General features: G+C 38.9%; 1 protein-coding gene across 6 annotated transcripts in view; it reads left to right on the top strand.

Annotated features, from left to right (window-relative positions):
- Nucleotides 1-10874, top strand: part of CDK6 (cyclin dependent kinase 6) — a 230921-nt gene extending 220047 nt beyond the window's left edge. For 5 of the 6 annotated variants that reach the window (XM_036879223.2, XM_036879222.2, XM_036879224.2 and 2 more), the window contains one exon: nt 651-10874. In XM_036879223.2, coding sequence (XP_036735118.1) covers nt 651-797 — 147 coding nt within the window. In that variant the 3' untranslated portion in view covers nt 798-10874. The remainder of the gene's footprint in view (nt 1-650) is intronic. The other variant, XM_036879227.2, reaches the window with a different exon arrangement.
- Nucleotides 10875-13251: the final 2377 nt, after the last annotated feature.

Genomic DNA, 13251 nt, shown 5'->3' with positions numbered 1-13251 from the left:
ATATTCCCACAACTTTTTTTTCTTCATTCCTATGTCCCAGGGATTAAACTGACTGCTTCCTTCTTTAATGCCACTACCTAATTTTCTCCTTCTTGGACCCTGGGAAGTGAGAACTCAAGGACTTTGCCCCTGCTTTCCTATCCTTTGGGAATCAGCCCTTGTAAAGTTTTACTCAAAATGTTAATAACTATTAGGGACAATAGAATCATTCTACAGACAAACTCCTTCCTCTGCTTGCCCTTTTGCTCTTTGATTTTCAGAAGACACTTTTGGAGAGGCCGGCACCCATAAACTGGTAGGGAGCTCGGGATAAATAAGATTCCAGGGGACCCAAAAATTATTATATGTAGAATTATCTCTTTGTATGTGTTTCTGTAGGTCAGTAGCATTCAAGAGTATTAGAAGGGTCCATAATCCAGTCAGGACCTGACTAGGACTGTGAGCCCCTCAAGGGCAGAAGCCCAGGTTATATGGAAGAGGTTTGCATAACCATGATAATGATAAGTCTTTAGATTCTATAGAGGACTGAAATTTGTAGACATTTAGAAAACCAACTCACTTCAGTGGCAGTGAAGAAGTGTATAACTGTGTAAGCACATTTTTTAAATGGACATGTTCTGTGTCAATCAATTATTCTTTCTCTATCACAGAAGTGCTTGACATTTAATCCAACCAAAAGAATATCTGCCTACAGTGCCCTGTCTCACCCATACTTCCACGACCTGGAGAGGTTCAAGGAGAACCTGGATTCCCATCTGCCACCCAGCCAAAACAGCTCTGAGATGAATACAGCCTGAAGTCTGAGCCGCTGCCTTGAGCTGGTCACCCGGAGAACAGCCTTGGTAGCTGATGGGTCCCCCTGAGTAAGCCCTTCAGAGCTGTCGAGGATCACTGGCTGGAGACCTTCTAGCTGCTGTCTTCTGGATGGGCTCTGCTTCTCCAAGGAAACCGCCTAGTTTACTGTTTTAAAATCAATGCAAGAGTGATTGCAGCTTTATGTTCATTCATTTATTTGTTTGTTTGTCTGTTTGTTTGTTTCAAGAACCTGGGAAAAATTCCAGAAGAGAAGCTGCTGACCAATTGTGCTGCCATTTCATTTTTCTAACCTTGAATGCTGCCAGTGTAACGTGAGCAATCCAGGCACAGCTGAGTTATGATGTAATCCCTCTGCAGCTGGTGGAGCCTGATTTGGTACTTTTGAATGAGTGAGTGAGTGAGTGAGTGAGTGAGTGAGTGAGTGAGTGTGTGTGTGTGTGTGTGTGTGTGTGAGAGAGAGAGAGAGAGAGAGAGAGAGAGATTCTTGATCTCTTAAAGTGTTACTTCCTGTAAATGATAAGAATAATTGAATTCTAAAGACTCAGAGTGACCTATAAATAACAGGCATCTGTTGACTGAAGGTGGTTCACCAGAAGGGGCTTCTCAAATTAGAAAGGTGAGCCTCTTTCCTCAAAATTTCTTTTCTGGCCAAAAGCAGTAAATCTGCTAGCAGTGAAAGGTTCACTATCCAGGTGAAGTTTTATACATTCAGCAAAAAGAAAATTCTAGTATCATTTAAGAGAGCTGTTTCTTAAAGCACACATTATCTACTCTTCAAAAGCTGAATTTACACATTGTAAGTCAATTTTAACCTGTATAATATGCTTTATTGTTCCTTATGAAAAATACCCTATACGCTTTTTCTTACTTATATAGATTTAGGGAGTGTACCTCAAATAGGTAAAATTGTCAAAAAAAAAAAATAGAGAAAGCCTTTATTTCCTGGTTTGAGATTTATTTCCTTATTGTTTTTTGTTATTTTGCTTTGTTTTTGATCTTAGGAATTTGTCAGAAACTGTTTCCTGTCCATGGAGAATAGTTCTCTCCAACTAGAGACAGGAATGACATTTAAGTTTTCCCCACCTATTACACTGTACTTTTTCTACCATGCACTGCCTTGTTTGCAAACTATCCTCCTTATCTATCCCCCAAGGCCTCCAACATATAATGCTGTCATTACATAACTAAGAGCAGATCGCTTAAGTTGTTCCCGTGCATCTCCTGCTTTTTTCTATTAGTGAACCTTTCATAAATAGTAAGATTCAGATTGTAGCCTATGGCTCCAATTCTGCTATCCTAGCAGGGTCCCCTACATCCTTGGTCTAGTGTGATCTTCCTGCCTGGCAGTCACTGGTGTTACCTAGACAATGAGTAGAAGACTGGGTCTTCTCTATCACCAGCACATAGATGGCTTTAAACTGTTACTTAGTGTTTTGCATTTGTATAGAGTATATTGCGAGTGTAGTATCTGAGGGAATGTCTTTAACTATTTTTAGAAATACATTTTTACTCTATAAAATGATCTTTTCTCCCTCCCCCAGGTTATGCTTGTTTCTAGTGCTGTGTGCACACTCCCGCTTCCTGCAGAGCAAGCCTGACCTGGGCACTGTGAACAGTTTTACTTGTTCTCTTGCCATTTTCTCTACAATCCTTAATCTTCCATGTCATCTCTGCCTTATAAGTAATTAGTGCTCAGCCAGCTCTAGTAACCAGAAGACACAGAAATGGAGTATCTTCTGGGAAGTTTAGCTACCTTTGTTTCTGACTCATGTTTTAGTGCATGCAATAGTTAGACAATGTTTAGAGTTAGGGTTTTCAAAGAATGGACATGGCTCCCATCAGTAGAAAATGATGTTTTATTCACTGTCAAGCCTTCCTGAATTCCTCCTAGCTTCATAGTCTATGTGGCTAGCTTGAACGAGAGAAAATTTAGGAGACCTTTCTCTTTGAAAGCTTTTTGGGTTGGGAATCATTCTTTTCTAATACATAAATGTTTCACATTGTTCTTGTTCAGTGACAGAAGAGCAGGAAAATTTTTCTATTTTAGCAAGATAAGAATGAGAAGATGGGCCATAAGAATGTTTTATACTTCTTCATTGTGACACTATTGGTTGTTTTGTCATCACTGTAAATGCTTGAGATATAATAAATCCAGAGTATTCATGGCAAGGTGTACTGACCCTCTCCCCTGGAAAAGTAACTTCTGCCTTTCCTTTGATCAGAGGTCAAAATACAAAGACATTTTTGCTCGGGCCAAGAAATCAAACTGTAAAAGTCACTGCACTGATGCATCATGAGCTTTTTGGTTCATATCCATGGTTAGAGTGAACATAACCAGAGTTTTTGCTTCTGCAAAAGTTTTTCATAAGTTCTCTCGAGAAAAATGCAGCTGTTCTAAACTGGAATTTTTCCGCATTCTTAGAATTTTAAACAAATAGAAAGCTGAACTTTTATTTCTAGCATGTGCTTTTGGTTCATTTCACAGCAGTGTTTATAAAGAAAACTTAAAGCACAAACATTTTGGCATTAGATACTTGGCAAATTATGCTCTGAGAGGCAGAATGAGAGGCCATCTTGGCCTCTCTGAACTTGTTAAGAGTCTGTCCCAGCTCTTCCATCCCTGTGGTTCTTAACACTCGAGTGATTACCCTCTTGTTTTCTGTCCTGTACATCCAGGCTCACCACTTCTAAAATCCAGATCCCACACAAGCACCTTTGCCATTACGGCACTTTGAAGCATATAGCAGAATTCAAACTTACTGAACAAAGCTTATTCTTCTGTGACATATGGTTTCAAACATCTTTGCCAAAAGCTAGGCAGTAGTTAGCTGAAAAGGTCATACTGCCACAGGGTTGTATTGAAGCAGCTCAGAGCAGTAAAAATATGGTGATGGATTTGAAATCCCATTTGAATTTCTTGCTAAGATGATGCAAGAATGTGCCTGATAGTTTCTATACAATATTCTGTTCTGGTGGCCCAGGCACTATAGGAATTGATGTGCAGTGCACAGTTGTAAAACCCTATATTTAAAAAGAGTAAAGAGAAACCTGTCCATTTAAGGCATCATAAGCTATCATGTGGCCAAAGGTAATAAGGCCCTAACCTTATAATCTTAAAAACACAATTCCCAAGAGCTCATAAGAATGCTGTGCGTTGGAGCCTCCCACTTTGTCTTTCCTTTGAAGTGGATGGGAACTCAAGGAGCAAAAAACTGGTTTTGAAAGAAAACTACAGGCCACTTCAGCCGCTGTATTCTCATGATTTTCTCAGGAAACACAAACTATGAATGGCAGACTTTTCATTTAGCCCCAGGTGACTTACTATAAATAATTCAAAATACTCACCTAAGAATAAAATCTCAGCCTTTTAGTTTTAAGTAAAAATGGAAATGTCAGAATGCACAGGATTACTATCTTTAAGAAAGAATGTACCTTTTAATAGAGAAATTTATAGTTTGACTCCAGAATGTGATACTCTCCATCTGGATGAGAAAAAACTTAACTAGTACCAAATATTTTAAACCTTAAATTATGTATTTAAATTGAGTTTTTAACTAGCTATAGCTGCTTCTCTTTAAAATGATGCCTATAAAAGTTAGTAATGGCAATTCTCATTCCTTTGTGGAAATTAAATCATGTAAGATTCCTAATAGCATAACATCATAAACTTTAAAATTCTTCTCTCCAAAGAATTGCTTCTTTTAAGTGACAACTTGACTATTTTTATGATAAGCACATGAGAGAATGTCTCATTTTCCAAAAGCAAGCTTTGTTCCATAGTTGAGTCAAGGAAAAAATAATGTTAAAAGTTAATAAGTTACTGTAATTACTTGATTGTGTTAATACAGAAACTGTAGAATATTTACCTTGGAAAGAAAATATTGAAATATTACAAATTCTTAGCTATTGATAGGATTCAAAAGAATGCATGTGTTACATTATGACCCATAAAAGTGTCTTCATATTATAAAAATAAAGATGTTATATGATTTCTAAATCTTTAAAAAAAACAGTGGGCAATAGAGAAAACTCTGGAAAATTGAAAGTATTCAAAGAAGGATAGTTTCAAAGTTATATTTTATTAACAAATATATGGTAAGAATTTATGCAACTATTAACTTGATATGTTCAAAAACAAATTTTATGGAAAAGCTGGTCCAGGAAGTTACCATTGCATAGGGTGAGCTAAGCAAATTAAACCATCCATATTCCTTCCTCACTTCATGGAAAAAGCAGCCATGTGAGGCTACACTTGTTACACAAGTCTAGAATGTGCACTGTATATAATAATAATAATAATATTTAAAAAGGCATGTGTTTCCTATGCCACCGAGATTTTTGAAAAAATAGTGAGACCCAAAACATTTATATGTGCATTCAATACATTTACATGTATGATTAGGAAAACAGTTACATGTTCCTTCTGCACAGTGGAAAAGCAGGTTGAAACTACCAGAAATCTGTCAAGCAATGTGTATCCTCAGATAATTAGTAATAGTGTTTTCCCCAAAAGCATTAGAAAATAGCGTTTTCATTTCCTATCAATGCAATTTTCAACTCAGTTTTGTTATATAACTATATCTCAAGCATTTCTAACTTGTACTTTCTCAGAAAATAAACCAAAAATATTCCTTTGGCCTTTTCTATCTTCTGAACTTTGTAAACAACAGAAATGTAGAAGGAGGAGGAGTCTGATTTTTTAAATGTTTTTCCTCAATTGTTTTTTTTAACAAAGTACAAATCAGCTTTCAAAATGTTTTATACTTCTTAGCATTCGCAGAGAGTTAATTTAGGTGAATGAATGAACTTCCATCAACATATTTATGTTTCCTTGGTAATGGTGCTCTGGCCTTGAAGAAGAAAACAAAAGCCACTTGAAAATAAATACAAGCTTTTTTCAAGCATCTATTTAAGTACTGTTACAGCATATTGAAGTTAATATGGTAGGAAAGGGAGGGGACTTTTGCTTGCAAACTTTTAAAATTCACTGTCCTAAAGAGATGGGCTTTCTTGTTTTATTCCAGTATATCCCACAAGGTGGCACTTTCATGGGGGGAAAAAAATCTGAGCAAGGCTAAAGAGGTACTTCTGAAGGCTTCATTCTGTTTTTCTGCACATATTCAACTCTTGCTTGTCACTTACTTGTCAAGATGATTAATAGTCTTCTTAACATTCTTTAATTTAGATCTATTTTGATTGTTTGCTAGGTTCTGAACAATTGTCTGCAAGTAAATTGTTCTTGAGGGTGGATAATATACCCATTTCCATCATTTAAGTGCCTAAAGAGAGCCTAGCCATTCATTTACTCAAAACATTTTTTGAGGTACCCAGTAACCTCACTTTTCTACACCTCACTAGGTACAGAAGTTAACAAAGGTAGATAGGTTTATTACTAAAAAAGCAGCATTCATCTGTGAGTAGCATTGTTTTATCAGGAGTCTAAAACTCCTCAATGGCCCCAGCCACCATACCCTCTCCTCTTCTCTCCCGCTTTCACATTCCTTACCATGGTGGCCTTCAAACATTAATAAAACTTTAAATCCTAATATAAAAATCAGATGACAAAATGAGTAATGCATCAGTAATTAAGCAGACTGTTAAACAGATTAAAATGTTTTCCTAAGGAATTGCTATGCTGAAACAGAGCACTAAAATATTAAAAGATCTGATTTTTACATCTATATAATCACAGGTGTAAATTCGCAAGAAATTCTAATTCTTCAAAAATTCGTCTATGAACATAATACCTTAGGAGTATATCTACATAAGTCCTTAATTTTTCCACTTTCCCAGTTCTTTGGCAACTTTACATGCATACAAATCTCCATGCAGCCTTAGGTTTTAATTCACAGGTCTGCTCAGAGACTCATTATCCCCCAGTTGATTTTAGTTAATTTCAGAAGTCATTTTCTTCAATAGTGTCACTGAAATTTAGGAGGAAGGAAATAATAGTATTTGTCAAAGAGTTTCCTTAGCACAGCGTAACAGAGGGCAGCTTATTCCTTCTGAGTAGCCGTAACTCGATAGTGCCTGCTTAACGTTCCTTCAGAGTAGCGGGCAGGCAAGTCTCAGTGACTGTTACTGACTCAAAGTGCAGCACACACCAGGGGCTGTCACAGGCTCCTTGAGAAACCTCCGGCCGCATCCCTCTGCTTAAAATCCCGCTGAAGTAGATTCCAGTTAAAGCCCCTAAGTGGAAGGCCAAATTCAAACCTCGAGTTTGTGATTAGTTGGGCCAGTCTGAACTCTATTTGCTCGGTTCAAAACTTGACTCCCACTTGAAAGCCTTCGGGGTGCGCGGCCCGGCCCCCCGCCCTTTGGCAGTAGAGTGGCAGTGGGGCTGGCTGGGACCCGCCCGCCGCCCACCTGTTAGTGCCTGAAATGATGTACAGACCCGGCAGGATACTGTCCGAGGTCCATATGCCCTGCTGCTGGCTCAGAGGCATCTGTTCTGCAACCTTAGAAAGTAAAATGTCCCTGGAAGCAAACAGGTGCCTTCTGTGCATAAGTACAACACAATTCTTCGAAAGTCCGGGTATAAAGAGATGCTGCTCTGCATGAAGCGTCTACCAGGCATCTCTCAAGCTCTAAGCTCAGCTTTTTTTCTTTTTTAAGAGAAGATGTATAATTACAGGAGAGATTTTTTTTATTTTTTTATTTTCTATCATTCTACATATATGATGGCAAAAATATGCCTGGAAAAGTTTTGTTTTGGAAATTTATTTTCTGCTTCATCCTCAGTTGGCAAAATCTCCTAACTCTTTAGTGTCTCATTTCTTCTTTCTCTGTTTTCTTAGTAAAGTAATGGAAGGAAATTTTCTCATGTGGTAGGGGATTTTCCTGTTCAGAGGAAACGTGTGTGTGAATTCTTTGGCCAAGCAAATAACCCCTTCTCTAGGAGTTTGGATTTTCAAATGGAGGTAAGATTTCTGAAAGGGGGCACATAACTACAGATTGCTCTAAAAAACCATGACTGTAGCACTAATCAGCAAGCATAAAACCACACAGTAATTTAATTTCTAATTCTCTGTGTTTTCTGGCCAAATTCTGTTGACCTGCTTAGCTTACAGTCTGAAGGTATAGCCTTTGTACCCTTACTTGAAAGTTTCTAATCTTAAGGTTTATGAAATGCAATAATATTTATTAACTAGCAATATTTCTGTGACCACCAGCAACTCTGAATTTGACCTTGAAGCCTCAGAAAATTGAAAACAGATCCCAGCAGTAATACATTTCTTGAACACCGCCCCCTCAGGTGCATTATATATCTTCTCATTTTGGTCCTGTGTTTGCAACAATGTACATGTGAATATTATAGCTCCTCACATATTCTGTATTCATTTATTTTCCTATGACCAGTAACAGGTATGTTAGCTAGTACATGGAGCAAATAGCATCAACTATTCATGGTGCCCTCAGATCAGCACTTAAGGAGGTGGGGAATTTCTATTTCAAGTTGTTCTACATTTGCATAAATTATTTCTATTATTATTCATGTATATTATTTATTTCTGAATCACACTAGTCCTGTGAAAGGGCAACTGAAGGCAGGACACATTAGGATTTGCATTTAATGTTCATTATCATGGTCTTGATGAAGATAAGAAAATTAAAATTAGAATAAGCCCCCAGATAAGCTGCATGCATTTAACATGATCGGTAGAATTTAAGTCTGTAGATGAAGTATATTTGTGTTTAGGTGTTTTCATCATTATGTAAAGGAATAAAAGCAAAGGACCTTATAGTTGTTCTTTTATAAAATGTGCATATGCTAGAGTGTGAAAATACAGTAAAAATTTAGAGATAGAAAAGCATCAGATACCGCCTTAATTGAGGATCTCTGCCAGATGGCCATCAGAGTAGATGGGATGCGGAGATAGGTGCCTGGGTGGTGCCTCCTCTTACCTGGCCTAGAGAAGAAGCTTCCCTTACACGATGTAGTGCCCATGTAGGTGTTGGGTACAGTAGTGGGAACAGGCAGGACCTTTGAAAGGAGAGCAGTGGGAGTTTTCTATAAAAACAGAACTCTGCTTGTGCCTTGAGGCTTCAAGAACATGTCAGATGGAGAAGGTCAAGTTTCCATGCTTCAGGCAACTTGCTGTGTACAGAAGCAACCCAGTCTGGTTATAAAAACAAGGACTGCATGTACATTAGTTGATGATGGATTTGAACAGTGACCAGTCCCAACACCTCAAAAGCTTGTTGCATTTCTGGTATCTTAAGTTTGATGTGAAGGTTGATCGGCAAGTGATTGGTAAAGAAGAGCAGTACGTGTTAAGAAAAGCACAGTATCAGTTCCTGTAGAGGGCAGGTTAGGAGAGGGTTTTATATAGCATTATCGTTTCTGAGGTCTGTAAAAGCACATTTGCATTCATTGTAAAATTATTTGTGTTGTTACAGTCCCATAGGCCTAGTTAAAACTTTCTTCTAGGTTTCAACAAGGCTTTCACACCCAGTAAGCTTTCTTTTTTCTTTTTTACTTTGTAAAGTAGAAACATCTTACTTTGAACATCTAGGCTGTGTGAACCAGCCCAGGATAACTAATGTCCCTCCATCCACAGCCTCCCTTCCTCCCTCCCACTAAAGCGCTCCTGCCCCCATGCTGGCCTGTCTGTATGGTGCTGCCATCCTCTGCCGCTCTTTGGGCAGCAAGGATATGATGAGAGGTGCTTTAGGCTGTTCAGGCTTGGCCACCACCCTTACTTGACCTTCAGCTGGCCACAGTCGTTCCACAGAAGGTTCCTAGTGCTGGGCACAGAGTGTGCTCACAGCACCATCACCTTCTAGCCTCTTTGTATGCATCTTGATTTTAAAACCAAGTCATTCTACAGAGCATTCAGTTTTGGCTGTGGTACAGAGAGAAAAACTAACCAAGACTATAAAGCACATTCCAGGCTGCTGTTTTCTGTCCATCTACAGGCTACATTTCTACTGTATTTCTTCATACTTGAAACTCATTCTGCTGTTGTAATATCAGGGTACAGACTTACAAGGGTGCATGTTCCTCAAAGGTGCAAAATTACTCTCATTCCATTTGCTCATGTTGCTACGAATGCTCTGTTTTGGTGCTTTGGGTTCAGCAAGTCAAAGAAGCAGTATAGAAATTCACTGCCTAGAACAGTCTTACAAGAATGTCGGCAGGTGGCTTAGTGGTAGATATTGCTTCTGCTCCTTTCTCTGTATGTAAGATTGAGAGTTACCACACTAGCCCATCAGGTTTACCTGGGCATCCTTCCTCACGGGGAACAGACCCTGTGCTTACCCTGCGTGCGGGTGCAGGGCAGCCCTCTGGAAGCAGGGGCCCTGCAGCCTATCCAGATGGTTAGCCTCAGGTGTAGAAAGGAGCAGATTGGGAAGGGCTCCTCTAGCGACCTTCCCTCCATTCCACACAGAAAGCTCTCTTGAGACAAAAAAAGAGAGAGAAAAAAATAAAGCCTATCTGTAAAGTGACCCTCTTCATAGCGCCCTGGGCTGAATGACCTTGCTTCCTTCCCTTTAGGTAGATGAAAATACAACACAGTTTATCTAGACTCTTCCCACTTGAAAAGGAAAATAGAAAAGTGTTTGTAGCGTGTAAAATGTGTAATCCAAGGACTACCAAAACTTACATTAAATACTCCATCACTAGCAATCTGTTTTAAAACGTAGTTCAAGGAAGGGATGCATTGTGACCACAGGGTCTCTGAGGTCAGAGGCAGCGCCTTCCTCTAGGATTTCTTTGGAAAGAAAGAACTGCCTGGGGTAACTGTTGCAAGGGCAAAGGTAACATGTCGGAAAACTCAGAGGGTTACAGATCAATCATCCTTTGGAAACTGGATGTCTTACTGGGTGCTAGAATGCAAATTGAGGTATTTATTGTCAGATAATGGAAATCACTGTTGTTGTTGTTTTTAAGAATTGGTGTTGAAATATCACTGTCAATTTCCTTGTTTTCACTTATGCAAAAGCTAAATTGAAGTAAAAAGAAAATGGTTTGTATATTTGTCATACCTTTTGTATTTCTTACAATAAAATTATTGGTAGCAAATAAAAATAATAAAGAGCAATTTTAAACTGCATTCTTGGAGAATAATTACTATCTTACCTATTTCTGTTTTTACTTTAAAATGAATATAATTGTGGTGAGTAAAATACTGTGTAGTGAAATAGCAGGTTTTAGTAGAAAATGATTTAAACTTGTTTTAAGAGACTCCTTTTCAGGCTTCAAGTGTTTTGAAAGACTGAATAGCAGCATATTGAACTTGGAGCTTCAGTAAAAAATATTTAGTAAACTCTTTAGTGATATTACTTAGTTGACTATGCTAAACACTGAAGACCCAAAAATGCATAAAGCATGGGCAGTCTTTACGGAAGCTTACAGACTGACGCTGTGAAGGTTTGTGTCACCAACTGCTGATGACCTGGAGATGAGCAAAGGTTTCACAAAAGAGATGATGCTTGAATGGCTCAAAAACTGAAGTCAGTGTTTGCCAGTCATACAAGAGAAGTACTTTGTGTGTGCAGAGACATGCAATTATGAAAGAGCAGAAACGGAAGATTGGTGAGGCCACGCCTGGAGCAATGGCTTTCAAACATCTGGTTGAATACCTATTGAAAGAAATGCAATCTAGCTGCATGATCTGGTGCACACACGCACATGATCAAAAACTTACATTTAACAAAATTAAGCTATGTGCCCCACCTGTGTTCTCTTCTATATTATTATTCTCCACTCTCTGAAGGCACCAGTGGCAAACCACTAAGTTGATTCCACAACCCCAGCAATGCGCCACGACTTCCTCTTTGAAAACAATTAGTAAAGGGGGCTTGGGTGAACAAGTCAGGGGGTGATGTCAAAACAGTTAAATATGCCTTAGGAGTTTGGAACAATTGAAGGATTTTGAAGAGGGAGACATTTCTGTTCTAGGCCCATTTTTGTTTGACCCCTTATGTATACTAGAAGCCGATCCTGAGATACGGTAGGACAAACCGCGTGTGTCACTGTCATGGCTGTCTGAAACATGTCCCAGTGTTTGTGTACAATATCAGATATTTTCAAATTAGCCCTCCAGAACTGCCTGAGAGCCCTCGTTAGGACTTGCCTTAATTTTATCAGGCCCTAAGCTCCATTGAAATCTTTAGGATCACAAAATATCCAGGAGAAATAATACAGACAGTTGAGAATTTGACCATTATTACGAAGTTGAAAGTTTGTCACTCATAAAGAGGTCAGTTGTAACTACATGTTCCCACAAACCATAGGAGTCTCCAGCCAGGTTTGACTGGACCATTTTCTTCAAAGTGATGTACCAAGAGATGCTCTAGTTAGTTACCTCTCATTATCTGTGCTATACGTACTCACAACCTCATTCCTTTAAAAGCCCAGTAGACCTTTGCCACTGATTATGCCCTTCAGAGTGTCAGCCAGGTGACATCTGTTCTGAAGAAGTTCACATGGCAGGAATGGGCCCCAAGAGATCATATTGTTCTGAAAATGCCACTTTTCCTTGATGGAGCAGAGCTTCCCATGGGATGTGGGACCAAGAGGCTGGCTGTGCGTCAGTCACTTACACATCTGGAACTGCAGCCTGTCAAGTCAGAGCAGCAGATGGCCACATGGATCGTGAGGAGCCCAACTGTGGAGACAGAAGGAAACTGGCAGAGACTGAATCCAGGAAGCCTTCTGGCCCCTCTTCCCTGGGCTCTGAAGCCCCCATATCCTTATAATAAGGTCTGTCTCATGCCATTGTTTTTCCTTGTAACTTATGTAATGCAAGTAAATTTCTATTAATCGCAACAAAAATCCTAATATAGCTCCATCCTCCCATCAGCACTGCATCGTGGGGCCCCTGCTTGGCACTAATTTCAAGTTACTGAAAAGCTAAGCACAAGAATTGTGTCCTTATTAAAAAGTGTGGAGAAGAGCATCAATAGTAAAGCCTGCACTTTTCAAATTGGGGTTCCCAGAATTCTGGGGTATACAAGGAAGAATATGAAGCTACAGATAAACAAGGTCTCCCTTGAGCATCATTTTACTTAAAAGAGAAAAATGTTTTTCATCAAATACATTAATTTTAACATTTTTAAAAATATTGTGGAATACAATGCAAAATTCAAATTTTTAAAATAATATAGGTGACTTCAAAGACATTTAATGACTTCAATAACTGCATAGAACTACACCACCAGAACACCCTCAACACAATTGCCACTATTGTAGAAATTTTTCAGGCACTGCACCAGCCAAGGGGAGACATTAGCACTTGGATTGGGGTCCGTTGTTTTAAATCCTGTACCTCCTGTAGTCTTCAGCATTCCTCTTTGGAAAATGACATCTGTTCTGGCAGTGTATTCAGAAAGCTGAGAAGGAAAATCAAGTTTACTCATATTCACTTAACATCTACTACTGGCCTCAACTAAAGAGCATCTGATATGGCAGATGTGTCAAGAAGTATT

The sequence above is a fragment of the Manis pentadactyla genome, chromosome 7 (genome assembly GCF_030020395.1).
Source record: "Manis pentadactyla isolate mManPen7 chromosome 7, mManPen7.hap1, whole genome shotgun sequence".
NCBI lineage: Eukaryota > Metazoa > Chordata > Mammalia > Pholidota > Manidae > Manis > Manis pentadactyla.
The sequence above is the reverse complement of the archived record's forward strand: the minus strand, read 5'-3'. Positions and strand labels throughout refer to the sequence as shown.